Source organism: Rousettus aegyptiacus, unplaced genomic scaffold, assembly GCF_014176215.1.
Source record: "Rousettus aegyptiacus isolate mRouAeg1 unplaced genomic scaffold, mRouAeg1.p scaffold_m13_p_12, whole genome shotgun sequence".
In the NCBI taxonomy this organism is placed as follows: Eukaryota; Metazoa; Chordata; class Mammalia; order Chiroptera; family Pteropodidae; genus Rousettus; species Rousettus aegyptiacus.
In genome coordinates, this window is record NW_023416287.1 from 17,087,148 (window position 1) to 17,114,668 (window position 27,521).

A 27,521-nucleotide genomic window follows, 5' to 3' on the forward strand; every position below is an offset into this window, starting at 1 on the left:
TCAAATGCGGTGGTTAAAATTTTCTTATAGAGCATTCACCTCCAGTGTGGCTCCTCTCCATGCCAAGTTCCTGAAGTTAAATCTCAAACCAGTCTCCCCTGGGAAAAAGGGGTATGTTCCCGCTGGCCAGCCCCCCAAAAAAGCCTACATAGTTTAAGCTGGAGGCAGGAGCTATTTCAGTGCAGTGGGTCATTTTATGTTTTAAAAAGTGACTGCCTCCAGGAATACTAAGCCCCCTAATGCAGTGGTCCCCAATCTTTTTGTCACCAGGATTGGTGCTCCTATGAGAATCTAATGCCTAATGATCTGAGGTGGAGCTGAGGCGGTGATGCTAGCTAGCACTGGGGAGCGGCTGCAAATACACATGAAGCTTTGCTTGCTAGCCTGCCACTCACCTCCTGCTGTTCAGCCAGGTCCTAACAGGTTCCTAACAGGCCATGGACCATTAGTTACTGGTCCACAGCCCCGAGGGTTGGGGACCCCTGTAACAGAAAAGCAAATGGGTGTGGTTATGCAGAGTTTAATGAGCTGGAGATTTTTTTTAAGTTTCAATGACTGAGGTTAATACCAAAACCAAAGGCAGTTCTATCAGAGCTGCTTTATCGTGGCTCAGTGATTCCCAAGCTAGGGGTGTGCATCAGAATCACCTGGAGGGCTTGTTGAACCCACCCACGGAGTTTCTGATTCAGTAAATCTAAGATGGGACCAGGGAATTTGCTGGTGCCATCCTGGATGATTCTGAGGCTACTAGCCTAGGGATCGTACTTGGAAAACCGCTGTCCACAGGTCTTTCAAAGTGTGATTCCCAGACCAGCGACATAGGTATCACCTGGAAGTAGTTAGCAATGCAGAATCTTGAACCCCTGCCCCAGACCCACTGAACCTGACCCTGTTGTGTAACAAGATCCCTGGATGTTTCCTATGCACAGTAAAGGTTGGGAGACAGCACTCCAAGGCAGTGCTTCCCAGACTTGCCAGTCAAAGGGATCACTTGGAGTGTTTAAAATTCAGGTTCCCAGGCTGCTCCTCTTGGGTTCAGATGTGGGAGGATCCTAGGAATCATACTAACAAGCCCCTCACCTGATTATTATGATCAGGTAAGCATGGAAAACTCCTGCTAAATTTTACCAAGGTTTTGTGTTCCTTGGGCAAGACCAAGCCGTAAAGCCAGAGAGAAACCTCTCCCTCAAGGATCATGACAAGGCAGCCACTTCTTCCTCAGAAACAGGAACTTGAGGAAGGTAGCTCCTCGATGGTCTGTGATGCCGTCAGAGGAAATGGGTGGTTGTGAGAACCACAGAGCCTGCAGATGTGAGCCGGGAGCTCCACGGACCCTATGACTGCTCACAAAACTCTGAGCCATCTTCCCAGACCCAGCTGTGCTTGGGAGGACCGCCCAGTCAGGGGTCTCTAAGGAGCAAGGGATTCTTGTCCCATCCCAAGTGTACAAACTGCTGACCACAGACAGATGTGGAGCTACCCAAAGCGATACTGAGAGCCTCTCGCTGAAGATTCTCCCAGGTCGAGAGGGTCCTGGATGTCCTAGAACTAAGGATGTTGGCAGACTTCCAGATGGGCCCCTCAAAGCCCTAACATCTTCAGCCAAAGCATGCCTCTTAGCTGAGCCCCCACCCCAAGCCTCTGATGACAGGAAACCAGTAAGTATGCTTGCTTTTGTTTTTTGGTTTGGAATTGTGGGGAAGGATGGTCCCCTCAGAGACTAGAAGTGGGCTTCAAGGTTGGAAAACAAGCTCACGGAGAAAAGGGAGTGGTTCTGCTAAGGCTGTAAGAGGGGTGATTTGTGAATGTCCCTGAAGGAACCGAGGCCTCCGCTCTCCACCTTTGACTGTCCTGGAGAATTATATTGTTCCCTCCTGCTTGTCTGCATGCCTGGTCTGGTCCCGTCTCAGTTACCAAGTTGCTATGTGACTTTGGACATTCCCAGGTCCCTAGCCTTCCAACACCAGTGAATGAGAGGAGTCTGGATTATAATCTCTTAAACACTTTCAGCTCTAGAGTCCATGAGTTCCTCTCAAAAGGGTGATATTTCTTAGCTGAAGAGGGAGGTCACCTTTTAGCTCAATCTAAATTCATTACTCTTATTTCACTGCTGAGAAATTCTTTCGAAACACAAAAACGTGGATTGTAGACTCAGCTCTACAACCAACTATATAACGGTGAGCACGAGGTCGCCCTCTCTGGGCCCTGGTTCTTGTATCTGAAATGGGATTCAAACTTTGCCAACCTTCAAAGAATCAACCGAGATGATCAAAATACAGTTGTGGGCAGTGTACTGATTTTAGCTGCCTTTTACTAACTCTTCCACCCACTGGCCCAGGTCCCCTAGAAAGTGCCTAACACATAGTAAATTGTTTAAATACTTGTGTAATGATTAGGTTCTCTAAAAAGTTTTGGCCAATACCTCCTCATCCTAGGGCCTGCCCACCCCATGGTCTTAATTTTGCCCTCCAGGTGGCTTCCTGACCAGACCAGGTGAAGGGAGCCAGCAGAGAGTGCTGGGGGCTTCCAGCCTGAGTACAGTTTTACCTCTTTCGGGCCCATCCCCCAGCTCCACCTGCTACGTGAAGAAGTTTCTAGGTTTAGTGCAGTTGGTGATTGTGGTGACTTTATCTTGCTGAAGGGGGGAAAGGAAACCTTTACTGAGCACCCACTCTGTGCCAGGCTCTGCGACACCCCCTCCACACACTAAAGCCCCATAGACTTGATATCATCCCTGATTTCCAGATGAGACTCAGAAAGGTTTCATGCTTTTCCTAAGGTCACACAGCTCCAGGTTGTTCTGAATTATTCATGCTACCCAGGAAAGATCTTCCCTGGGATTTTTTGGATATCTGCACAGTTAAGCATAGGGCCTGTACTTCATACCCATGGGGAAAAGAAAGGCTGGGGAGCAGCCTAAGTGTCAAAACATGACCTGAATTGGGCGCCCTGTCAGTGAGAGAATCAGACCTGTGGAGGCAGAGAGCACCGATCTCAGTCTGCCAACGCTTCGAGATCCCAAAGTCTGAACAGGAAGTGGCTGTCAGGAGCCATTTCCTAAAGGTGGGTTTTGTGTTCAGGAGCCCCTGTCCCATGAATACTGGAACTGCCCACGGGAGGCAGCAACAAACAAGCATCGTCATGCCCACGTCAGTGACTCGGGACTGCAGAATAGAGCATAAGCCCCTCGCATAGTCCTTCCCTCCTCTAAGGCAGGCTCTTCATTCCTCAGGCAGGATAGGCTGTGAGGCTGTGGACGTCACTCCATGATCGTGACAGACCCATCCTCACCCAGGTGTGGCGAAGGGTTCAAAGGCCAGCATGGAGTGTGCCATGTCACCAAACTCGTGTCATTATGCCTTAAGTCTACTGAAAAGAATGAAACCCTCTGAAAGAATCGAACCACTTCCCCGAAATATTTTAAAATTGTGTTGGGAAAAATCAGCATTACCCTGGAAACCAGGGAATCTAAATTATTCTAAGGATAAGACCCAAAGAGCTAATAATTTCATCCATTTAGTTAATATGTATTGAGTGCCTTCTATGGGCCAAATACGTCATGAAATGCTTAAGAAACGGGCACAAAGAGACCCTGTACTCATTGAGCTATGGAATAACAAGTAACAGATTGAACGAGTAAAAGCTTTAATAAATGAATAATTGGAATGGAAAGGAACACGACAGGGAGCCAAGGGAGAGGAAAGGCAAGGCTCCCAGGGGCAGCCTCTGGGAAGTGACGGGGCATGATAAGAGAAAAGCAGGCCCTGGCCAGGCTTTCCGCATGCGTTATCTCTGAGACTCACATGTCGGGTATTGTTATCCCCATTTTTCAGATGAGGAAATGGAGGCAAAAAGAGGGAAGTGGCTCTACAGCCAATCCTCCAAAGCCTTGCAAGTCATCACTATGTCACAGAGTCTTCCAGTCGTTTTACTTTGCCCTCTGACACCGATACAGTATGCTCAGTGTCGCCTTAGCTGCTTGTGACACCAGCTCCCGAGCCCCCTCAGATCCCTCTTGTCCACCTCTAGTCATGGGTCCTGGTGTGCCCAGAGTGAACTCTGGTCATTGTCCCCTGTCACCCAGTGGCAGAATGCGATCTCAGGTCAGGAATGGCTCTGAGAAGGCCATCGGAATGATCAGCGAGGGCTTGGGGATTCAGGAAAGCTTGCTCGGGAAGGATAGGATTGAGACGGGCCTGAAGGGGAAAAGGGGTGTTCCAGCCAATAGGAGGGTCCACCGTACACACAAAGGCCCAGAAACAGAACTGAGCATGGTTATGGCAGTGCAGAGAAGCGATGCAGAGAAAACAGGTGCAGTTTGCAGAGAGCCTTCAGGGTCTGGAAGAGGGGCCGGAGCCTGGTCATGAGGGGAGGGAGATCATTTGTATGCCTCAACATGGAGGTCAGCAGGGCTGAGCCAGGGTGGGAAGGCGTTTGGGGACTAGGCCTTAAACCACAGCTTTTTCCCCATCATAGCATCTCTTTCAGATTTCTCTTGATGAGGTGCTTCTGCAAGTTCTGCTGAGGAACAATGGGAAGTCAGCCCAGCAGAAGGAAAACCCTGCCAAGCCCAAGCTCAAGCCCCTCTGTCCAAGGCCAGGGCCCTGTGCCCCTGCAAGCAGGTAGGCTATGAGGTCTGGGACAGCCAGGCCACAGGTCTTTTTTAACCAGCCACTCCAACACAACTTCAAGTGTCACCAGGCGCCTGCTGTATCCCAGGCCCTCCCTGGTGAACCATGCAGGCAGGGCCCTGCTTTTGTGGAGCTTACATTTTAGCCATAACATTAAACGACCAGGTAAAATAGAAAATGTGAGAGTGACAGGTTCTAATCAGTGACAGGCATGATGGTCCTCCAGGTATGATGGTCCTTCAGGTGTCTCCCAAGGCTTCCCTCCTCCTCAACCAGTTTATTTGGAGACTGAGCTGGAAACTCTAAGATCAACCCCACTCCTGTACCTCCCCATAGCTGAAATGTCTATTACAATAGCTCAGTCACATGCAGCTATTTATATTTAAACAAATTCATTTAAACGAAATTAAATATTCAGCTCCTCAGTCACACTAGCCACATTTCAAGTGCTCAAAGCCAGTGGCTACCTTAATTGAACAGGACAATTATAGAACATTTCCATTATTACAAGAAGTTCTACTAGATTCTGATGCTCCAGAATCTTGCTTCTTATCCTGAGAGGTGCTGTGAAACACTTGAAGCAAAATTAGAGCTATGGCAGTTGGAAAAAATTGGCACATGCAATGCACATACTGAATCTATAACTGATTTTCTAAAATAGTCCTAACTAAAAATTCTACTTTTTAGGACAATGAGACAATCAAAATAAGTTCTAATATTTTGATCTCAAAACTAGTTTGTTTCTTGTTCCCCAAAATAGCCACAAAAATCTTTTCTCAAATTACATCCTGATTTGAGGTTTTGATAATGTATTGGTCAGAGTTCTCCAAAGAAACAGAACCACAGAACCAAGAGTGTGTGTGTGTGTGTGTGTGTGTGTGTGTGTGTGTGTGTGTGTGTGCGTGCGCACGTTTACAGAGAATTTATTTTAAGAATTTATTTTAAGAGTTGACTCACATAATTGTGGGGGCTGGTAAGTCTGAAATCTGCAGGGTAGGCTGGCCTGCCGGCTAGAGAGCCAGGAAGGGATTGATTCTACAGAATTCCACAGCTGAGTCTGGAGGCAGAATTCCCTCTTTCTCATAGGACCTCAGTCCATTTCTCTTTCTGCACTGAAAGAGGCCCACCCCCATCACAGAAGGTAATCTGTTTTGTTCAAAGTCTACTGATTTAAACGTTAATCTCATCTAAAAAAGACCTTCACAGCAACATTTAGATTGGCAATTGACCAGATATCTGGTCACTTTGAGACATAAAATTAACCATCACAGATAACAAGGCTACTCTAAACCAAGCAGCACTTTTAGGAGGAAGGACATAAACACTTAAACAGAACGAGGAGACTGCAAAGCCAAATGACTGCATATCAGCGTTTGGCCAGGAGCTGTCCCTAATCTGAATAATCGCCTGCAATGGCTGGGGCTTCCTTTCCACTCCTCAGCCCCGGCCCCCATATCCTTATCTCCCTTACATCAGCCTCTCCTAGCCCCACAGGTATCAAGGTCTAGGACTCCTGCTGGGGAGGCAGCTGCCCTCTTTTAGCCTCTAAATCGGAGCAGAAAGCCTGGGGCCCAGCAGGCCCAGGAGGAAGAGACCTGGAAACCACACAGACCTCCACCTCATTTCCTCTGAATCTAGGCTGTTCTGAGTCATGCCTGGGCTGCTGAGGAACGTGACTCCTCCCCACAGCAGGTGTCCTGGGGCCTCCCTACTCACAGGGCCTGAGGGGAACTGTGGTCCCCACTCTGCCAGGGTCTCCCAGGGAAGGACTAGCCTCTCGGTAGGTCTACCTCTGGTTCCAGTAGAAGCATAGGTTTTTGGCAAACCCTTCCATGAGTCTTTTGTGTCCATCAGCCTTGCATCCACCCAAAATCTAAGGCTCTACCAGGTGCCAGGCCTTGTGCAGGACCAGGGTTCACAGCAATGAACAAGATAGACACAGTCCTGGCCCTCAGTGACAGTCAAGTCCCAGAGACAGGTGCTTAACCAATAATCAATAACAATCGTGTTTGATTGTGGCAACAGTGTGTTTTAAGGGACTCTGACCCAGAGTGTTTGCTAAGGGGTTCAATGCCCCAAAGGAAGGGGCATTTCACCTGGGGAGTGAAGGATGAAGACGAGTCAGCCAGGTGAAGGGGGCCAATCAAGGGGACAGCACATGCTGCTGAGCAGCATCTAGAGGTGCAAGGCCAGGGCTCCAGGAGGGGAAGGGGCCATTCCCAGCCACTTGGTTCCACGCTTGTCAGCAGATACCCTCCACAAGACTTGCATTACTTACTTGGGCATCGGATGTTTCCCCGCACCATGGGATGGCCGAGCCCTGTGCTGCAGACAGTTCAGAGAAGGAGAGACCCCTGGTCTCTGAGGAGCTCCACCTGGGTCTCCACATGTGTCTGGGAAGACTTGATGGAACCAGTCTGGTGTGGCTGTAGGAGGGTTGATGATGGTGGGAAAACAGACTCCACTAGACCTCTCGCCTTAGGGAAGAGCTGGCCAAGTGGGTAACAACTATTCTGTCCCTCCATTCAGAGAGGTGCAAGCCCACAGCCGTGGCCCTGGGCAGTTTCCCGGTAGGCGAGCAGGCAGATCTGTCACTGAGACTGGGGGAGCCACTGACCATCATCTCTGAGTAAGTCCTTCCAGGGGCACTGGGCAGGGTGCTGTGCTCCCTCCTCTGGTACCTGAAGATGCACTGATGGGAGAAGGGGCCCCTCCCTCCAGAAGAGAAGAGGACGGCCTTTGGTGCTGAGCTCCCACTTGGCCCTAATGGTGGGATTTCAGGCGGCTTGACATGCCTTCAGGGAGAAGCAGCGGGTGGTCAGCCATACAGGGGGCCCTGAATTATGCCATCTACTGCCCAAGAGGTACCTGGACTAGCTGGTGCAAGGAAACCTGGGAATCAGGTGGGATCCAGCCTGGAGGGTCCTTGTGAATCTTAGCCCTCCGTCCCCCTCCTTTCTCTCTGCAGGGACGGAGACTGGTGGACGGTGCTGTCAGAGGTCTCAGGCAGAGAGTACAGCATCCCCAGCGTCCAGGTGGCCAAAATCTCTCATGGGTGAGTTTCCACCCCAGACCCCACCTTAGGGGACCTTCCTGTATAGTCCTTTATGCCCAGTCCTGTACTGAGCAAAGCTGCAGACAAGAGAATCACACCCAGACCCTGCCCTCTGGAGGAGTAGATAGTTAACTCAGATCTTCCTGTGAGACTTGGGAGCCCAGAAGAGGGGCCTGGGGCAGGAATGTGGTGGTGGAGATTGCTGAAAGGGACTCGCAGGTGGGAGCAGGCTGCATGAGGCAAGAAAACAAGGGGGCAGCACCCTACATCAGGGGCCCGCCCTTCCAAGAGGTGCCTCCCAGGGAGGGCCAGACACGGGGCACAGGGTCTCTTACCAAGCACCAGCCTCTTGCCAAGAGTGAGCGACAAAAGAAACTGACTCCAGAGCAAACTCTATGCCAGGAGCGAGGGGAAGCGAACTGTCTTTCAGTGGGATCCACCTGACGATGCAATCAGGAATGTGTCTCTGTGCACGTACACTGCTGTGACAGCCACTCTTCAGTTCTGAGAGAAAGTATAGCTCCAGCACTGCATGACCTTCCTGTTCTGAGGCTCATGATGAAAGTGACACAGGGATCCTGCGACGTGTGGATACCTTGCAGGCTCAGCGTACACAGAGGTCTGCAAGCCGGCCGAAGCCCACCTTGCCATGTATTTCTTGATGGCTTGGACCTACTGGTTGGAAGTTTTGCATCCACAGTGTGAAACCTAGTTTAAGCCAAGGAAACAGTGACTACCTCCAACAGTCCCCTTCCCTTGCTCCTCCTTTGTTTACATCCTCAATTTTGATAAGACATATGACAATTTTCATAAGTCAATGGAATGACTTATTTACTATAAAATTAGGCTAAGTTCGCTGTTGGCACCATGCGAGTCACAGCTTCTCAAATTTATTCACTTGAAATCAACTCAACCCTGACTCTGGCTTTGACCGGAATGTCACAGAATTGCAGGGAGATAGCCACTTCCATCGAGTCACTTTCCACAGGCTTTGCTGGGACTACAGAGCATGACCCTAGGGAGTTAGGAGGCTAATACACTAATAAACCGAAAAATTCCTGCCAAATTACCCCAAATTTCCCATTGCAGGTAAGTCCTTCAGGGACATATACAGGTGAGGGATTAAGTAGAAAGAGGAAGGAAAACATAGGATCGGCGTAATCGAAATCCCAGCAGGGAAAGAGGCACCGAGGAGGAGGACTGTGAAAGAGCTGTGCTTTGGGAGGCACATTGATGGTTGAAGGGCTACTGGTTTTTTTCTCAAACTTCAGAACGTCTTGAACGTCTTGAGTCCCAACCTTTCTATCCACAAATAAGCTTCGATGGGAGTTAGATCTCAGTGACACCGAATAAAGGTTCACCCGCATACCTCTGGCCACAAAGTTAAACTTTAAAATGTTTAATTAAAATATTTACTAAAATTAAAAAAAAAAAAAAGCGCAATTCCTGGAAAGCGAAGGTTTGGAAATGTGAGAGGAAAGCATAGGGGTGCTGGGGGGACTGGATAGTGATAGGAGAGAGGCCGAGATCACCCAACCTTCCTGTACTCCCTGGACGGACTCTTGGGAGTGAGGGAGGTCTCCAGGCAGAAAAGACTGGGGTCGACCCCATGAGGTTGTTCTCTGAGGCCCCTGGAACCAGGACCAGGAGGACAAACCTGGGGGCCCCTTGGAGATTAGAGGCCAGTTTGTCATGGTGCAGGTGGAACTCGAGGCCCAGAGAGGGAGGAGGGGTTCCTTTAGAGTCTTGGCCCATCCGCCCCCAGGCTAACCCTGTCCTTCTCTGCTTCTTCCCCTTAGGTGGCTGTATGAGGGCCTGAGCAGGCAGAAAGCCGAGGAACTGCTACTGCTGCCTGGAAACTCTGGAGGGGCCTTCCTCATCCGGGAGAGCCAGACCAGGAGAGGTGGGTAAGCTCAGCCCCACCTCGGGCTCGTCCCTTGAATGCCAAGAACCGAGTGTGATATGCCTTCAGTGTAGAGGTCGGAGGCCAAGTGCAAAAGGCTGGAGTACTTGGCATTGGAGGTGGACAGTCTAGCTGACTGGCCACCGTGTTGCTGCCATGAGAGCTCATCAGCAACAGAGCAATAACCTGCATTTCTAACAGTGGGTATGAATGACCCACAGTAGGGATCCAGGCTCAGCCAACACTTGTCAACTGGGACTAGTAATAGTCACAGGATTTCCCTGCCCTGATGGCTATGATTCTTTCCTCCCTAAGACACAACATGATCCTGATCTCTTGGCGGAAAGTTGACGAGGTCTCTGTGCTTTTGGGTCACCAGCCAGCCAGAGCCGCAAATCCACTAGAAGTCATCTCACGATCTTCCTCTCTCTGCTGTTCAGATAGGGAAACAGAGGCCTGAAGAGGCGTAGGGATGTGTCACATTGCACATTCATATGAGACTTCTCTCACCTCGGGCACCAGGCCTTTGCAAACAAAACACAAAGCTGATGAAGTCTGTCTCTGATGCGCCTGCCTCCCTCTGGGCTGCTGCCCTGAGTCCCTTACAGCAGGGGCAAAGAGGGACGTTGAAGGGAAGGCAGTGCCCACGTCTGCGCTGGCCCTTTCAGTGCCGTCAAACAACCCTGTGGGTGGTGCTCTTCCATTATCCCCATTTAACAGATGAGGACCCTGAGGCTTGGGGAAGAGACACGTTTTGCTTGCATAGACACAGCTAAGAAGCGAAGAGCTGGGATTTAAACCCAGCCAGGGTTCATCTCACTTCCGACAAACAAGGAAGGCCCACATGTGACAATATTGGTGGAACTACAAGCACAGTGGCGGACTAGGAAGAAGATATTCAGGGATGAGGACCAGACTCCAGTGCTTGCCCTAATTTGAGCCAACCGTGGTGGGCTGTCAAGTCCTTTGCTTTCTACTCAGTCTCCCTTCTGGGGCCCCTCCAGCAAGCGAGTCCTACCTTTGCTTCCTTTCCTTGGGAAGCCCCCCGAGTTGACTTCTCGCTATCCCCTTCTATTTTCCATGCAGCATCAGCATCCCACCCTCACACACACGCATAGGCTTGCGCGGGGGCTGGTCCGAGTGTAGTAGCTGCAAACAGGAAACCACAATGGAGAAGCTGAGTAGGGGCAGGGGTGCTGCAGACCAGGGCCCCGGTGAGCTTCGAAAGCCACAGGAAGTGCTTCGGGCTCAGCTCTTCACCTTCACCCCTTCTCTGGTCTGGTTCAACGCCAACAACACAGTGACCAGCTCTTATTGTCACTCTGCCCCTTTCTAAAAAGGAGCATATACAGTGGAAATAGCTGAGAAAAGAGAAAGCAGATAAGGATCAACATTGTTAGTAGGATTAAATTTAGATTTGACTCTGAGCTTCTGCATAGCCAACATCAAAACAGGATAGATTAGAATGTAGCTCTTGATATCAAAGAAAGAAGAGATTTGTCAATTATATAGGAAAACCAAAGGTTTTCTTGGTACTAATTTCTAATCTCTCATCTGGGGCTTCTTTTTGGACAGTTTGTCAAGCTGCAGGCCATGACTCATCTGTGGGCCAAGGAATCAGTTTAATTCACTGGTGATAGACCAGTGGGTCTCAAATCTGGGTGGGCATCAGTATCACCTGGGGGACTTGTTAGAGCAATGAACTGGCCCCACACCCAGCAGTTCTGACTCAGTAGGTCTGGGGCGAGGCGTGAGAATTTACCTCTCCAAAAAGTTTGTAGATGATGGGGACCACACCTTAAGAACCGCTCTAGACCTTGACTACATGTTGGAATCATCTGGAGAGCTTTATCAGCCACTGATGCCTGCACCCACCCCCAGAGACTCTGTAAAAGCCCTGCCCCCCACCCCCGCCCCAGGTGATTCTGATGTGCAGCCAGAATCGAAACCCAGGGCCCTGTAATCCTGATTTAGTGGATCTGGACCAGTGAGTGAAGTGAAATATAGCAGAAAAAATTGGGATTGCATCACAGGGGTTGGGGAAAATATGTTTCATCAAACTTTTATTTGTATCCTGGGTCATAGTGTAAAATTTCATACTGTGGTTTGTGGTCAAAAAAAGTTTGATGCTGAAGCTCTTGGGGCCTGAGTGACGTCTTAGAGCAGTGGTTCTCAGATTTGAATGTACAGGAATTGTTGGGGGGACTTCCTGACAGTGCAAACTCTCGGACCCCACCCCAGACATACCGAATCAGACTGCTGAGTACAGAGGTTGGAAATCTTTCACAAGCTCTCCAGATGGTTCTTATGTTCTTTCAAGTTTGAAAACATGTTTCCAATCTAGGGAACCCAGAATTAAGTAATAAGAGACAATGTGTTTTACATATACACAATGCATCTTATCATATATAAATAACAGTAGTTAACTATTGATTGACTAAGCGAGTGATATCAAGACCAGCTTTTCTTTGGCCAAGGTCTAGATGTACCTCTTGGGAGGGAATTCAACAAGGACTGTGTATGGACCAAGGAGGAAGGCCTGGGGCCTATGAGCTCTCAAGAACCCTACATAGAGCCTGGAGAAGGAGGAGGAAAGCCCTCCCCCCAGTTCCTGGCATACCTAATTGTGTTCTATGCCTGGTGGGGGAGCCATGGCAGAGCCCAAGTCAGGCCCAAAACCTTGGTCTGTAAAGGGGCCTCAAAGGCTTTGTGGAGGTCTCAGGACTGCTCTAGATGTCAGTGCTAAGGCCAGGCCCCAACATCATCATCCACTTGCCTGCCTGCTGTCACACTTGTGTCTATTCTGTGTTGGACACTCTAAGAGAAATTGATGAGCAAGACCTGCTTCCTGCCACTCAGAGGCTCACCTCTGTCCCTTCTGTCAGTTGAGAAACACTTATGGAGCATCTCTTGGTCAGGACTGCTAACTCGTGATTCCTGTCCTCAAGCTGCACAGTGGAGGGCCCAAGGCGCAGCATCTCCAAGGCTTTCAGCTTCTCAGAGACCTCAGCAGAGGAAGTTCAGGGGGGTCCTGCTAGGTCCACCTCTCACACATAGCTCCTAATCTGATCTTTCACACCACTGTAAACCTCACCCCTCCTTCTGGCATCATCATCAGCACACCAGGGAAAACATGGTGCCTGACCCCAGAAGTCCTTACGGGCCAAGATGTGACACTGGCTAAACCTGATGGAGCTTTTCCAGGGTGAAGACTTTGGATTTAATTTAAGTGTGATAGGGAGGGTTCTGAGTAGGGAAGTGACATGACTCGATACCTCGACTGCTGTGCAGATTTGGCAGGGTCTAAGGTAGAAGTGGGAAGCCACATAGGAAGTTGTTGCAGGCTCTGTCAGGGTGAGAAGTGGTCAGATTCTGGATATGTTCTGAATATGGTAAGTAGGGTTTTTTGTTGGGCTGGATGTGAGGTGTGAGAGAATGGTAGTAGTCAGGGCTGACTCCAGGGTTAGGAGCTTAGTAATGGATTAACAGTGCTGTGTTTTCTGAGATGGGAAGAGGATAAATCAGAACCATCCCTCAAGATGCTCACTGTGGTTATGTGTTTGTGTGTGTGGGAGGGTAAAGGATAGAGTTAGGGACAGATCACAGCAGGACCCTTGGCACCACAAAAGCACTATGCCTGGGCAAACCTAGAGCTGAGTCTTCTCCCAAGCAGTGTAGATGTTCTGGAGTAGTTGTCTGAGCAGCACTGGGCTGTAAAAGGAAGGCTGGGGGTCACTCTGGTGGAATAGAGTTCCATATAAAAGGAACAGCATGAGCTAAGGACCAGGGGCCTAATAAGGGTTATTGGGTGCTTGCTACATGCCAGACACTGCTAAATGGTTTACCTACTTCACCACCTGAATCCTCATGATCATCTGGTTAGACTGGGACAATTATTATCCTTTTCACAGATAAAGAAACAGATCTGAGGGGTCAAATAATGTGCTTTAAAGACACAGCTAGTGAGCATGGGGCATCAGGGTTTTTATGGTACCTGGTCTGTGTGCAATTTGAACGCAGGGAGTCTGGGTTAAAAGGGAGATGTCCTGGAACTGAGAAACAGCAGCAGGTATTTGGGACTGGCCAGAGCATGCAGTGAGAAGGAACAGCAGGATACCAGGCACATAGGCCAGTCACAGATGGCTGTGGTAGGTGACCTGTCCCCACAATGGGGTTGACAGCCCCACACGGGTTTGACAGAGCTTGTTTATTATCCCTGAGCCTACCAGCCACATCCTCGGTATAGCTACCCTTCCTGGTTCTATTAACTGTGGTGACAGTGGCCAGGGTGGGGTGGCTCAAGAATCATGCAGAGGATGTAGGAACTTGGTCACTTAGTTTAGCTGGGTTGGTTGGCCTCTGGTACCTATTTTCAGATATTAAGCCCTTTTCCAACCACAGAGCTTTATCAGGGTTACAACACAGATCCTGAAGAGACTCTTCTTAAAGGTACAGTAGTCAAAAGTCTTCCAGAACCAGGTAGAGAACAAGGAAAAGGAAGCTGAGACCCTACTCCAGACTTCGCAAAGTATATTGTCTTTGTATCTTATACTCTTGCTAAGCTCACCTATTCATTCTGGTAGCTTTTTTGTAGATTCCTTAGGGTTTTCTACATATATGATCATATTATCTATAAATACAGTTTAACTATTTTTCTATCCATATACCTTTTATTTTTCTTGCCTTATTACACTAGCTAAGACCTCTAGTACAAAAAGTGAACTGGTGAGAACATTTTTGCTTTATTCCCAACGTCAACAAAAATTTCCAGAGGTGAGGAAAAGACTTTATTCAGGTGAAACCATTTACAAACTAGGAAACACAGGCTCTAGTAGAAACCCAAAGTATGGTCTACCAAGACAAAGGGGAGGCCGCCTTTTATAGAGAAGGTTCCCAGTTGGTCCAATCTCATGCAAATGAAGTTTCCAAATTTGTGCAGTTTTTGATTGGTCGGTATAGATGCAAATGAAGATTCAATTGTGCAGTTCTGATTGGATGGGGTAGGTGTCAATCCATTGGTCAAAAGACAAAACTGGAGCTCCCCTACAGTGGTTGACTCATCCTAAACAAGCAGAACATAGTGTGAGAAGCTGAGGTCAGTCTGAGGTTTTTCTCGGTATATAACATATGTAAGGAGCCCCTGTTGACAAATGGTGCTAGTCTCTTAATTATTCATAAAATCTGGGCCCACAGTTGATCATTAGGAGTTCATTTCAACAGATATATTTTTTCTAAGGGTTCAAATTAAATGAATCTTCCTTCTCAGGGCCCACACCAATCTTAGAAGGAAAAATTCAGTCTTCGATCCCTGGGTTATTTCCAAGTATTGGGGGATTGTCCAGATTCTTTGTTATTATAATTTATAATTTAATTCTGTTGTGGTCAGAGAATGTACCTTTTATGATTTCAATCTTTTAAAATTTGTTATGGCTCAGTCTATAGTCTTATCTCAAATATTCCATGTGAACTTGAAAGACACGAATTATCAAAACTGACATAAGAAATAGAAATTTTGAATAGCCCTATATCTGTTACAGAAATTGAATTCATAACTTTCAAACTTTCCACAAAGATGACAGTCCAGATGGCTTCACTGGTGAATTCTATCAAACATTTAAAGAAATAATACCAATTTTACACAAACTCTTTAAGAAAATGGAAGCGGATAGAACACTTCTGCACCTTTTTTTCTTTTTCTTTTTTGTTTCTTTTGTTTTCTCTGTTTTTTCTTCCCCACCCATTTTACGAGGCTAGCATTGCCTTCATATAAAAACCAGACAAAAACATTACAAAAAACTATAGACCAATATGCCTCATATACATAAACAAAAAAATCTTTAACAAACTGTTAGCAAATTGAATCTAGCAAATATCAAAAGGATAATACATTATGGCTGAATTGGCTTCATCCCAAGAGTACAAGTTTATTTAAGAATTGAACATCAGTGTAATTCACAGTATTAATAGAATAAAAGAGAAAAACATGATCACCTGGAGAAATATGGAAAAATTGTTGGACATCTTTGTGGGGGCTAATCTGCCTACCACAGAAAGGTACATCCTCTCAACCTGTCATAGAGCATCTGTGAAAAATCTATAACATCATACTTAGTGGGAAAGACTGAATTTTTCTCTCTAAGATTGGTGTGGGCCCTGAGAAGGAAGATTCATTTGATTTGAACCCTTAGAAAAAATATATCTGTTGAAATGAACTCCTAATGATCAACTGCGGGTCCAGATTTTATGAATAATTAGAGTCTAGCACCATTTGCCAACAGGGGCTCCTTACATATTTTATATACTGGGAAAAACCTCAGACTGACCTTGGCTTGTTATTTATAGGCACAGTGTTCTATGTTAAGTAAAACTGGTTGATTGTATTGTTCAATCTTCTATTCCTATTGATTTTCTGTCCTATCTAGTACTGAGAGAGGAATGTTGAAATCTCCAATTATAATTATACTTCAAATATTTTAAATCTATAATTGGGTACATACAAATTCAGGACTTTTATGTCTTCTTGATATATTCCTCATATCGCTGGTAATATTCTTGGTCTTGAATCCTACTTTTTCTGATATCGATATAACCACTCTAGCTTTCCTATGATTACTGTTTGCATAATACATTTTATTTTTTAACTTTTAGCCTATGTTTTATATAGAAAGTGTGTTTATCATATAGTTGGGTCTTACTTTTTAAAATCCAGTTTGAAACATCTCTGCCATTTAATTGGGAATGTTTAGATCATGTCCTCAAAATAAATCCTTCCTAAAACTGAGCAGTGCCTGTGGTTTGAGATTCACTCCTGCCTTTTATTGGCATTCCACAGGAAAAGGTTGAAGAGGCAGAGTCAACTGCCTCTTCTTCCAGGTTCTCTGTGACATTGTTTTCTCATCTATAAAGTGGGGATAATTATACCTGCCTCATAGGGTGGTTATGAGAATTAGATAATCATATAAAGCACATAGTAAGCACTCAATTAATGAAAGCTACAGACAGCTTTGGATCATTAGATGATAGTAATAATAGATTATCACTATTATTTCACTTCCCATTTGGGTTTGATGAAGTGTTGACTTAAGAATGAATCCCACTTCACAGTTATCAAGGGCTCTCATATTCATCCTGCTGAAAACTACTGGAGGCCCGTGTATCATGACTGGTCATTTATGACCAAAAGATCAAGTCTTTGTCCTCCCCCTGCCCACTTCCCTTCCGTCTGGGCCATTCTGTGGCCACCTCCCTCATTTCTTCTCCCATCCCACCTTGGACCCTTTTCTCCTTAGGCTGTTACTCCCTGTCAGTCCGCCTCAGCCGCCCTGCATCCTGGGACCGGATCAGACACTACAGGATCCAGTGCCTTGACAATGGCTGGCTGTACATCTCGCCACGCCTTACTTTCCCCTCACTCCAGGCCCTGGTGGACCATTACTCTGGTATGGCCTTTCCCTGCCTCCATGAGTAGACTGGGATGTGGGATCTGGTGGGCAGACAGTGTGCCCTATAGACACTTAGCCTACTGAAGAATATCCGGACAGAAGAGGGGCCTCCCAGAGCTGTGGCTGTTGTGTAATTTAGTTGATTCTTAGCATTTCCTGGTACCTGTTCAGTAACAAGCACTGGTGGATATAGTTACTAGGGCATAGTGTCAACGGGAAAAGAGGAAACTGGGAAAACTGATCAGAGGTTTTCTGGGGGGTAGTTCAGACAGTAGATCCTTACTGTACAGCAGAGATCAAGCATTCTTTACCTTTCTTCTTCCTAGCACTTTCCTAGCCAGAAACTGGGCTCAAGGAGGTCCATCAACTTACCCAAAATCATAGTAAATTAAGTCTCCTGAAATCTAGCCCAGAATGACCTTTAATTGCATCCTGGCTTCCAGAAGACCAACAGCCTGGGACTCGTGCCCTGTCACCCTTTTCAGACCATGCCCACACCCGCCAAGTGTATAAATCTTTTGGGGTGAGGGTGGGAGTTTTGGGGGAGGCAAGAGTCAGCCATGTCAAGGGTCCAGGTCTCTTCCTCAGAGCTGGCGGATGACATCTGCTGCCTCCTCAAGGAGCCCTGTGTCATGCAGAGAGCTGGCCCAGTTCCCGGCAAGAACATACCCCTACCTGTGCCTGTGCAGCAAACACCACTGAATTGGAAAGAACTAGACAGGTGAGGGGACCCCTAGGACATGAAGGCGGAACAAAAGAGAATTAGAAGGACTCGCTCCTGGGAATCCACAACCCAGAATGAGCCTGCCACCTTGAGGGACACCGGGGGTGGGAAGGGGGGCAGGGGGCGGGGCAGTGAGCTCTGATTGAGTTCGTAGAGGCCAGCCCAGGCTCAGCAGGTATGTAGGGGATACTGGCAGGGAGGAAAGCAGGCGTGGACATCGGCCATGCCTGGATCCAAGGTGGCCAGGATGGAAGTAAGGTCAGACAAAATGGGACTGAACAGAGAACGCACCAGTCCTGAGGGAAGTCAAGCTGGGGTTTGATCTGACAGGGAATGGGGAGCCACTATGCATTTTCAGCAGGAATGACTTGAACTGTGTGTTGAGTGCAGGGAGGGCAAAGCTCCTTGACTGAGCTCTTTTCCCCTCTCCATAGCTCCCTCCTGTTCTCTGAAGTATCTGCCACAGGAGAGGCATCTCTCCTCAGCGAGGGGATCCGGGAGGCCGTCAGCTCCTACATCACCCTGAATGATGATGTTTCCTTGGACGATATCAAAACTCCAAGCCGAGGCCAAAAGGGGAACCAAGGCTACAGCACCTAGAATCCCAACTCATCTCAGCCTGAGCACCCCGAAGGCAAGGCTGTACACTGAGTGAGGGGAGGGCAGGGGCCCAGGGCACATTCAGGGTCCCGCCTGTATCCTCTGCTCCTTCATCTCAGCCCCAGTGCCATGGCCCAACCTGCAACCTCTAGTTTAAGTACAGCCCAACTGAGAGCAGGGCCAGGTCCCCCAAGAGAGACCAACCTTTCTCTGGGGTCTGATATAGTCAGTGCCTGAGTTTGGGATTCTCAGCACTCTTTCCTCTGCCAGCTGAGTCCTATTTAAACACCGCCTCCCGGCCCCACACTGCCAACCAGCCCCACCCACAAGGTGGAAACAACCACTGGCATCAAAGAGAAAAAAAATCCTTTAAAGAAAATGTACGAGCTTCACTCAGTATAAGACCATACCTCAGAACGTAGGACTGTGGATGGCTCCCCACAGCAGCAGAACCTGGGCTGTCCAGACCGCCCTCCCTGCCCCCCGCCCCCAGCACCAGAACAAAGAGAAGGACCTTGGGCAGTCTAGGTCCTCAAATGTCCCCATCAAGCCCCTTCCCTGGACAGTTGTAGCTTTAAGATCTCTATTTCATTTTGTGGCTTATCATTTGGACTTGGCCAAGCCTTACCAGCTACAATGGCCTTGCCATCTTGTGGCCAAATGTGAAATGACACCTTCTGAGCTAGGCACACTCCAGGAAGGTCATGTGAGGCTCTCAGTGCTGGGAAGGAGCACGAAGGCAACAGAAAGTGGTGAACCCTCTATCCACAAAGCCAAGGCCACAGCCTAAACCCATAAAGGAAAAGAGGCCTGGCTGGAGGTGCTAAGGGAGCAGGGAGAGGGATGGGGATGGGAGGGCACCAACCCTAGTGTTCCTACTAGGTTCTCAGGCTAGAGGTGAAGTGGGAAACGCTTTACCAGTTATCACCAACAGGTTGTCAATTAAAGATCTGATTTATTCAAGTATCTGAAAATATTCTACAATGGAAACTTATTAGATGCTGCTTGTACTGTGCTATAGACCACGCACATACTGCCATACTGTTTTCAGAAGACTTGAATTGCCACTGATAGTTTAAAAACTGTACACCTGATGGAGAAGTGAGGAAGACAATTTAATGTTTCATCTGGATCCAGAGGTGCCTCAACTTAAACGACAGCTCCAATCGGCAAACAGGTGTTTCATGATGGTATCCAAGAAGAAATGGTTGGTGATGGACAATTCAGAAATGCTTCCCCAAAAGATGGATGGTTCTTTAAAAAGTTTCAGGTCACAACTCTTGCAGAAAACTCTGACGCCCAACACACTGATTCTTGGTCCAGGAAACATGGTCTTCCAGGTTCCACGTGGCTGGGGGTACCCCTACAATCATGTTTCTGCGCTGTAACTAAGAGGGTCCTTTGGACCGGACAGGGACGAATACACCATCAGTCATAGTGGATGGCAGTGTAAAATATGATCCAGATGACCTAGAGAGAGACAAGCAATGTTCATAGGTCACCTGGTCAATGTAGGCCCCTATTCCACAAAACAGTGTCAGATAAGATGCGTGCACAGTAGGCTTCCCAGGGACTATCCAATGCATAACCTGCTTGGGGACCTAAATTTCACTGAAACAAAGTTGTCTCTAACAGAGCCCAGGACCGCCCACCTGTGCTCCCGAAGGGACCCCAGACAAGCCTCCGCTGCCAATCCAGGGAGGGGCATTATGGATGTGGAAACAATACAGGTGAAGCAGACTGTATTGCTAGGTGTTAGGATCAGCAACAAATGTGAAAACAAAACCACCATCACATTCTGTCAGTGCCATATCAAATACAGCAGATTCTCAAAACTGGCTGCCTATTACATCTCCTGGGACCTTAAAAAAATATATGTGTAGATGCCCAGGTGCCACCTCCCAGAGGTTTTTATTGTATTGGTTTGGGCTAGGGTCTATAAGTTTTAAAAAAAACTTTGATATGTAATTTATGTTCTATAAAGTATGTAATTTAGAGGTTTTTAGTATATTCACACTGGTGTGCAAATATCACTATTAACTGATTCTGGAATATTTTCATCACCCTCAAGAGAAAATATGTTACTATTATCAGTTATTTCCCCTTTTCCATCCCCCACAGCCAGTGGCAGCCACTAATCTAACTTTATGTATGTATGAATTTTCCTATTCTGGGCAATTCACAAAAATGGAATCACACAACATGTGGTCTTTTGTCTGGATACTTGTACTTAGCATGATGTTGTCAAGGTTCATCCATATTATAGCACATATCAGTACTTCTTCATTCCTTTTTATGTCAAATAATAATCTGTACGGATATATGACATTTTACTTACCCATTCATCAGTTGATGACTGTACTTTCTGACTATTATGAATAATGCCATGAATATTTTTAAATGTTTCCCAGTTGTTTCTAATATGCAGCCTGAGTTGAGAATCAGATATAGGAGCTGACAACAGGCCCTGAATTTGCACAGCACAGGGAAACTGTAGAGTATATCACACCAGATCTGTTGGGACAATGTACTCAAGAGTAGACATGCCCTCCAACCTCAGGAGCCTTTTGAAAAATGGTACCCAAATGACAGTGTAGCTCAATCAGTAGGCTCCCCTTGAGTGGCTCAATACTTGCTGTAAAATGAAATGATAACACTTGCTGTAAAACTATCAGTTACACATACCATGAACAAGGCAAAAGATGTCATAAACCCTTCTTTAGTGAGCTCCCATGTGCCGCCATATTCTTCCTCATCTATCTGTAGGTAGTTGCTGAAGTAGAGGTACAGGACCCCTGCATTGATCAGGCAGAATCTGGAGTAGGGGAGGACAAGCACCAAACATAAACTGTAAGCTTAGAAGACTCGGCATTCCTTACACTACAGTCCAGCTCTATCAAGGTACTCACTGTTGCATGGTTAAAGAAGAAACAACTCTTTTTAGTTGCCCAGCCAAAGCAAAAATAAACTAAAAAGCAGATGTAAATTCTCCAAGCCCCTTTGGCTGCTGAGCCACCCCAAACAGGACTAGTACCTGACATGGCTCTCCAGGTAGCTCCAAATGAGGTAGAGGGTGGCCATGGGCCAAGCATATGTTAAGCTGTTGCATCATGGCCTAGTTGAGCAAGCAAGGGCATACTAAAGCAGCCCCTGCATAATTCCTAATGGAATTTCTGGATGTCCACTATCTGCTACTGCACTTGATGCAGAGGTGAAAATGACAGTTCCTGCCCTCAGCTAGCCATCTTTTAGGGGCTAAAAACAGCAGCGAGAGTAGAATTGAAACCAGAGGTTTGTGAGTACCTCCAGGATGGTCTTTGCCCCTCATGATGTGTTATTTAACTGATGCAAGAATTAGAATGCAGTGAGCAATAATGTATCACCCAGCTCTACTGATCCCTTGGTACCATCATTATGAAAAAGTAACTTTCATAAAGTGATCAAGACTTTAGATCTTTCCAGTTACAATATCTAACAGGGGACTGCATGTCTTAGGTCATATACTTTCTGAAGGCTGAGGTGGAAAAATGCAAAGAGAACTGGTTCTTCCTAATGGATGAAGTGTGGGCTGGTGTAGGGCAGGGGAGTTCAATGATGCTGAGAAATGTAAATTAGTCTATAAAGGTGGGGGCAGATCTTGGGGCTGTCTGAGCAGCATAGGGGGGAGTTAAGTGTGCACACTTGAAAAAGTCTAGTTTCTAAGTAGTGAAAATGTGGGCTTTCTCCTGAATAAAAGGAACCATAGCTGAGAGACTGGTTTAGACCCGTACTGTTTCAGGAAACGAGCACAAATAAAATTTGAGGACAGGGATGAAGACAATGGCTGAATGGGGAAGGAAAATTCCCCAAAGGCTTGAAGTGCCTGGGAGTACAATGGTTCCAGTAACAGAAGCTGGGAACCAGGAAGAACAGATAGTTTTTCTTGGATTTTACATGAAAGAGTCCCTTGGTCATGTTGTGGCCACATCTTATCTTCTGCCAGAAATCTTGGGACCTGGACAATCCGGGCACCTCTCTCTCTCTGACAAGAGTTTTATTTTGGACAGACTGAGTTAGTGACTCTAGAGAGAGACTAGTAATGAGACTTTGAAATGTCACTCTGGGACGCAGCTAATAAGCGGAGGCTGGAGAATGACACGAATCATTGAGAGTTTCTGGCTGTAAGAGTGGCTGCTTAGTGAGATGAGACAGGGAAGTAAATACAAGGGAAAGGTGAGATAAAGAAATGTCAGCGAGAAAGAAAAGGGCTGACATAAACCCTGCTTTATAAGGGTTACACACTAAGTAGAAAGTGAGGTCACAGAAACATAGATATTTAAAGGTTTGGTGGTCAAGGGGGACAGGTCCAGAAAGGACTGGGAGGGCTCAAACAGAGCTTTAAGGATAAGCATAACTTCTACATTGTAAATGAGGGAGAGAACAACACACAAACGTGTAGACAAATGAATATGCTAGACTGGGGGTTGAACAAGACTGACTCTCAAATGGGTTTTTAAAAATTCTATCCTAAAAACTCCTATCAGAATTTTAACAAAAATAGGGATCTCTTAACATATTCTGATCTCAGGGCTGGAAAGCTACACAACAGTAATGTATGGCCCAGCTTTCAAGGGTCAATGGGAATCATTCACTGAGAACCTACTCATCATGTGCCAAGCTCTATGACAGAGACAGGCAGGAAGGGGTGGACAGGGCCCTTCTGATAATGCAAAACCTCAACAGACAGAACAGAGCCATCGCTCAGTTCTCAGGAAAATTATGAGACCCGAGGAAATGGTTTTACCTTAATGGGTCCCAACTAGTGGCCACACCGAAAATGAAGCCAAGCTGGGGTTAAGGCAGAGGGCAGCTAAGGCAGGAGGTGGGGAGGAGAGGGTCACCAGAACGGAGCACCAGAGCAGTTCTGCCCTCAAGTCCAGGCAGCTGGGTCAGACAGATGGAGGGGAGAGGTGTGCGGAAAAATCAATGTCCTTGGGCCCTTTCCCAGAACAGGGGAAAAGGTGCCAACCAAAGGAAGTAAGCGATTTGAGTTTGGGCTCTGGCAGGACAGTGTGGGACTGAACCCCGGGAAGCAGTGCTGAGAAAGCAGCGCTAAGACTCTGGGTGAGACACTCCAAGGTGAATTCACCCCCGAACACCTCATTTTCTGTTTTTTCAATAGCCATATTTTACCACTCTTTGTAAAGCTAATCATATAATTGCAGTGAACCACTTATGATGTACTAAGCACATTTAACAATTTACTTGCATTATCTCATTTAATTCACACATCAATTTTATGAGGAAGATACTTTTATTGTCCTCATTTTAATGATGAAGAAACTGAGTCTCAGAGAGGTGAGCCCAAAATTATGTAGTCTGAAAGTGGCAGAGCTGGAATTTGAATCCAGACCTTTCCATAAAGTTTTTTGTTTGTTTGTTTGTTTTAAAGACAGGTCTGTTTGGGCAGCTTAACTCATCTACCACAGTGGGAAGGAAACTAGACTAGCTCTAGTCCTTGCTATATTATTCCAGATTGGGTGGCTTCAGAGAACTCCTTAAGAATCCTATAAGACATGACAGGTGCAGGGGGCTCTGAACCAGTGTTATCTCCTAGACAAGAGAAGAGGCCTTAGAAGATAAGAAACTCCCTCTTGCCCTTAGAATGCCTTAACCCTTTCCCTGATATTTTCCTCGTCTGCCTTTTCTCTTATAGGAAGTTCAAATGGGTGACCAACATTCTAAAAATATTATCTATATACCACCTCCAACCTAGGAAGTCCTCCGTGAGCCCCAGGTCCTCTGTCTCATCACCTTCAACCATCCCTCGTCAAGTGTCCACTCTGCCAAAGTTAGGCAGAGGATGAACCCTTACTAGTTTCCTTGTACAAATGCTTTGTTTTCATAAATCAAAAACCTTTTTGGTTAGGAGAGAGATATTCCTTATGGGATATCTTCTGAGAAAACAAGCAACTCAAATGAGTTTGAAATCTATTTCACTCTTTTCACCCTAGGGTGATGGAATAAGAGATGTGATCGCCCCTAAAAAGAAATCAATGTGATTTCCCATGATAGGTGTGACAGTTTGTATTTCCTGCGTGAAAGGATTAAACATTATAGGCTTCCACCATAGCTTGCCCACAATTCCTATCTTAAGATAACTCCCACACATCCTTTTAATTCAATCTGGTGGGCATGTGGACTCACTTTCAGTGGCTTGTTAGGCTGAGCCATGACCAGCGGCTGGTGTTAACTGTTTACACTGGGCACAGGAGCACAGTAAAGGTAGGAGGGCCCAACTTTCTACTTTTTCACTGCCTTAAACCAAGATTCAGCACATCCAGCATAGTGGCACACAACTGGTCATCAAGTACAATAGCTCCTCCACTTTCCAAACTTCTATACAAAGGTCAGACTAAAACCAGATGATGCCTGCCAACAACAGGCATGTGGCAGCTCCTTGCCTGAGACCACTTCGGACCCATGAACAAATGGACTGGCCTAGCCTTCGGGAAGTTAACATGCCTGGCCTAAGACGGCTCCTGGGCTTGCTGAACCTAGGAGTGCTACACCAGACCCAGGAGTGCCATCATGAGGCCATCATTTTGCTTTAGTCATTACACACACACACACACACACACCCACACACATACTTTTTAAAAAAAATCTTCCAATGTAGCAATGGCCTTTTCCATAAAAGGAAAACAAAATCTCTATTTGAAAAGAAATGATATGAAAATGCAAAATACCCAAGACTTACCCTGCTATTCCCAAGAAACCTCGCAATGGTAACACTCCCCAAATTACACCTAGGACCACAGCGATGATCTGTCGGAACCAATAGATCACATCTAAAAATTCATCCTGTAGGAAAAAAGAGACTGCATGCATTATCTAGAGTGGGTGCCGCAGGAGAGCCTCTAGTAAAAGGTGAGGAACAGAAAAGCTTCCTGCTGAACACATCTTCCAGGGACTTTCCCCCAAAAGCAATAGTATGTGGCTCTTGCATCTCCACTTTTTATAGCAAAATGTGGTTAAAAAAAACAAAAACAAACAAAAAACCCCCAATATTTAGATATCTTGAGTGATGACTTCTAAGGGCTGTGCTCTAAATAAAAAAAAATTTTTAATCATTTACCTTTTTTGAGAAGCTACAAAAATGCAATGGCTTATAATGAAATGGATGTGACAGTTGGTCTGTGCTAATGGCCACCGATAACTCTTATCTGACCTGGGGAGACCTAAACAGACTAACCTAAGGCAAAAAGGCTGACAGTCAACCTACTCAGCACCCTCTTTCTGGAAACTGAACTCTGAGTAAGTGACAAAGGAGAGAAAAGATTAGAAATAAAAGTGCTGGAGGCAGATGCCAGTATATCTATTTCACATACAAGGACACAGTAGACTCAGGTTTCTGAGCTGCCCTAGATTGCAGAAACTAGTCCTTATAGAAGGAAAAAAAAGAAATGACACAGCAGATCAGAAAGGTTTTGCAAGAGCTGGGCAGGGCTGGGGCACCTTCAGGAAGTACCTACCATCCCCACTTTAGTGGAACTCCAGGAAGGAAAACCCATTTTACTAATCCAAAAAAAAACAAAACAAAACAAAGAAAAGATTGCAAATATAATATTCTTTTCAGACCAAATGAAATTAAGCTCTTTGTGATGGTAATCTGGAAGCCCCAACCATTCCTCACAAATATTTGGTGGTGTCTGTCTCTGTGTCTCTGTCTGTCTCTCTCTCACACACACAAGGTGGTCTCAGTCACCCCTCTCAGCTTTCACATTTAAAGTATTCGGTACTTCTCATTCAACAATAAAGCACTGGCAGCTCATCTGTGTGCTAAACCTTTTAATGCACCACCGTACCCCCACTTCAGAGTTGTTCTGAAAGGTCAGGTAATGCACGGAGAACACCTGATATAGAAAGCATTCAAATGTCTGTTACCGTTACAGTTCGTGCTAACAGCTGTGTTATCTTGGAGAAGTTAAATCCCTCAAGATCTTACTGGAGGTCAAGTCGAATTCAGCTCTCTCTCACTGTTCAGAAACACGCCCTACCCGCGGGTGACATATCCTCTGCCCTCTCCACGCTGCTTTCCGCGTGACCCAAGTGGCCTGACCTTTAGATCACTCTGCGGTGAGCCCCGAGCCCGGCTGTCGAGCTCGGGTCCGCCAAGTTCGCTCTGACACCCTTAGGCCACCCGCCCCATCACCAAAGATACTTGGCCGCACCAGGACCCGGACAGGCTCGGGTCTGTCCATCCGTCCCCGAATCCCAGCCGGCTCCTCGATCTCGCCACCCCGCCAGATCCCAGCGTACCTTGTCCTCCCAGGCCGCGTCGCTCCGCAGCACCTTGCTCCACACAGAGACTTTGAGGGCCCCGTTGGCCAGCTGCGGCTGTGACGGCTCCTCCTTCCGCCGCCCGCCGCTCATCCTCCCGTCGCGCCGCCCGGGAAGGGCCTGGGGCGCGCGGGCCGAGCCGAAAGGAGTCGAGGTCTGGGGTGGTGGGTAACGGCGCCCGGGGCGGCAGTGACAGGCTCAGCAGACTGGTTCGGTAGCACGCTGCAACTGGCTGCACTTGGCCAAACAGCCCGGCTCAGCTCTCTCGGCCGAAACCAGGAATACCGGAGGGAGGAGCAACGCATCGCCGTGCGTCCTTCCGCTGACGTGCCCACGCAGCCAATCGGCGGCCGCGCGGCCGTCCAAGGGGAAGAGTGGCCGTCGCTTCGGCACAAGCGCTGTACGCATGGAGGAAGTGACGGCAAGCTTCTGCCAGGCCCGCCGTAAGGTGAGAGAGAAGGGACAATCTTGGTGGGGACGACAACACGAGCACGAGGGGGTGCTGTGGAGACTGAAGAACGGCGTCCGAAACGAAAGCGGAGGTTGGACGTGAGCGTCACCCAGTTCGCCCCAGCTTGTCCTCTAGAGCAGCGAGGCAAAACGCAACCCTGGTTTTCTCGAGACGTCTTTTCGAGTCGTCCTTTTAAGCCGCTGCTCCCCGGGAACTCCAGGCTGCCTCTCAGGATTTAGCCCCTGCTCGTTTTCTCTCTTGTCTGCAAGTTCCGTAGGACCTGTGCAGGATGTTAACTCTTTTCTGTAATAACTTAGTGTCTCATCCTGCCCTGCTCTTCTGTCAAATGAGCCCTGAAACCCAAAGAAGGGAAATGATTTTCTAAGGCTATAT

General features: G+C 47.2%; 2 protein-coding genes across 3 annotated transcripts; one reads left to right on the forward strand and one right to left on the reverse strand.

The window, feature by feature from the left end:
* Positions 1–402: 402 nt before the first annotated feature.
* Positions 403–24,981, forward strand: SLA2 (Src like adaptor 2). 2 transcript variants are annotated; one of them, XM_016148326.2, is made up of 8 exons: positions 403–1,658; positions 4,489–4,622; positions 7,161–7,260; positions 7,600–7,686; positions 9,486–9,589; positions 16,879–17,028; positions 17,620–17,752; positions 18,190–24,981. In XM_016148326.2, exons 2-8 carry the CDS (start codon positions 4,532–4,534, stop codon positions 18,353–18,355), a joined length of 831 nt encoding a protein of 276 aa, XP_016003812.2. In that variant the 5' UTR covers positions 403–1,658; positions 4,489–4,531; the 3' UTR covers positions 18,356–24,981. The 2 variants fall into 2 exon arrangements, with proteins under 2 accessions (XP_016003812.2, XP_016003813.2); XM_016148327.2 differs by lacking the exon at positions 16,879–17,028 and having other exon boundaries at positions 1,546–1,658.
* Positions 19,291–26,977, reverse strand: LOC107512611 (respirasome Complex Assembly Factor 1). The gene is made up of 4 exons (XM_016148333.2): positions 26,657–26,977; positions 25,095–25,198; positions 21,041–21,170; positions 19,291–19,825 (listed from the first exon to the last, which is right to left on the reverse strand). Exons 1-4 carry the CDS (start codon positions 26,768–26,770, stop codon positions 19,784–19,786), a joined length of 390 nt encoding a protein of 129 aa, XP_016003819.1. The 5' UTR covers positions 26,771–26,977; the 3' UTR covers positions 19,291–19,783.
* Positions 26,978–27,521: the final 544 nt, after the last annotated feature.

Coding starts and splice junctions, on each gene's coding strand:
- LOC107512611 (XM_016148333.2), bottom strand. CDS start 26,770: ATGAGCGGCGGGCGGCGGAAGGAGGAGCCGTCACAGCCGCAGCTGGCC. Junction 25,199..26,656: donor ACGCGGCCTGGGAGGACAAG/GTACGCTGGGAT, acceptor TTTTTCCTACAG/GATGAATTTTTAGATGTGAT. Junction 19,826..21,040: donor CATCTTTTGCCTTGTTCATG/GTATGTGTAACT, acceptor GTCTCTCTCTAG/GTCATCTGGATCATATTTTA.
- SLA2 (XM_016148326.2), top strand. CDS start 4,532: ATGGGAAGTCAGCCCAGCAGAAGGAAAACCCTGCCAAGCCCAAGCTCA. Junction 4,623..7,160: donor CCCTGTGCCCCTGCAAGCAG/GTAGGCTATGAG, acceptor CCCTCCATTCAG/AGAGGTGCAAGCCCACAGCC. Junction 9,590..16,878: donor GGAGAGCCAGACCAGGAGAG/GTGGGTAAGCTC, acceptor TTTTCTCCTTAG/GCTGTTACTCCCTGTCAGTC.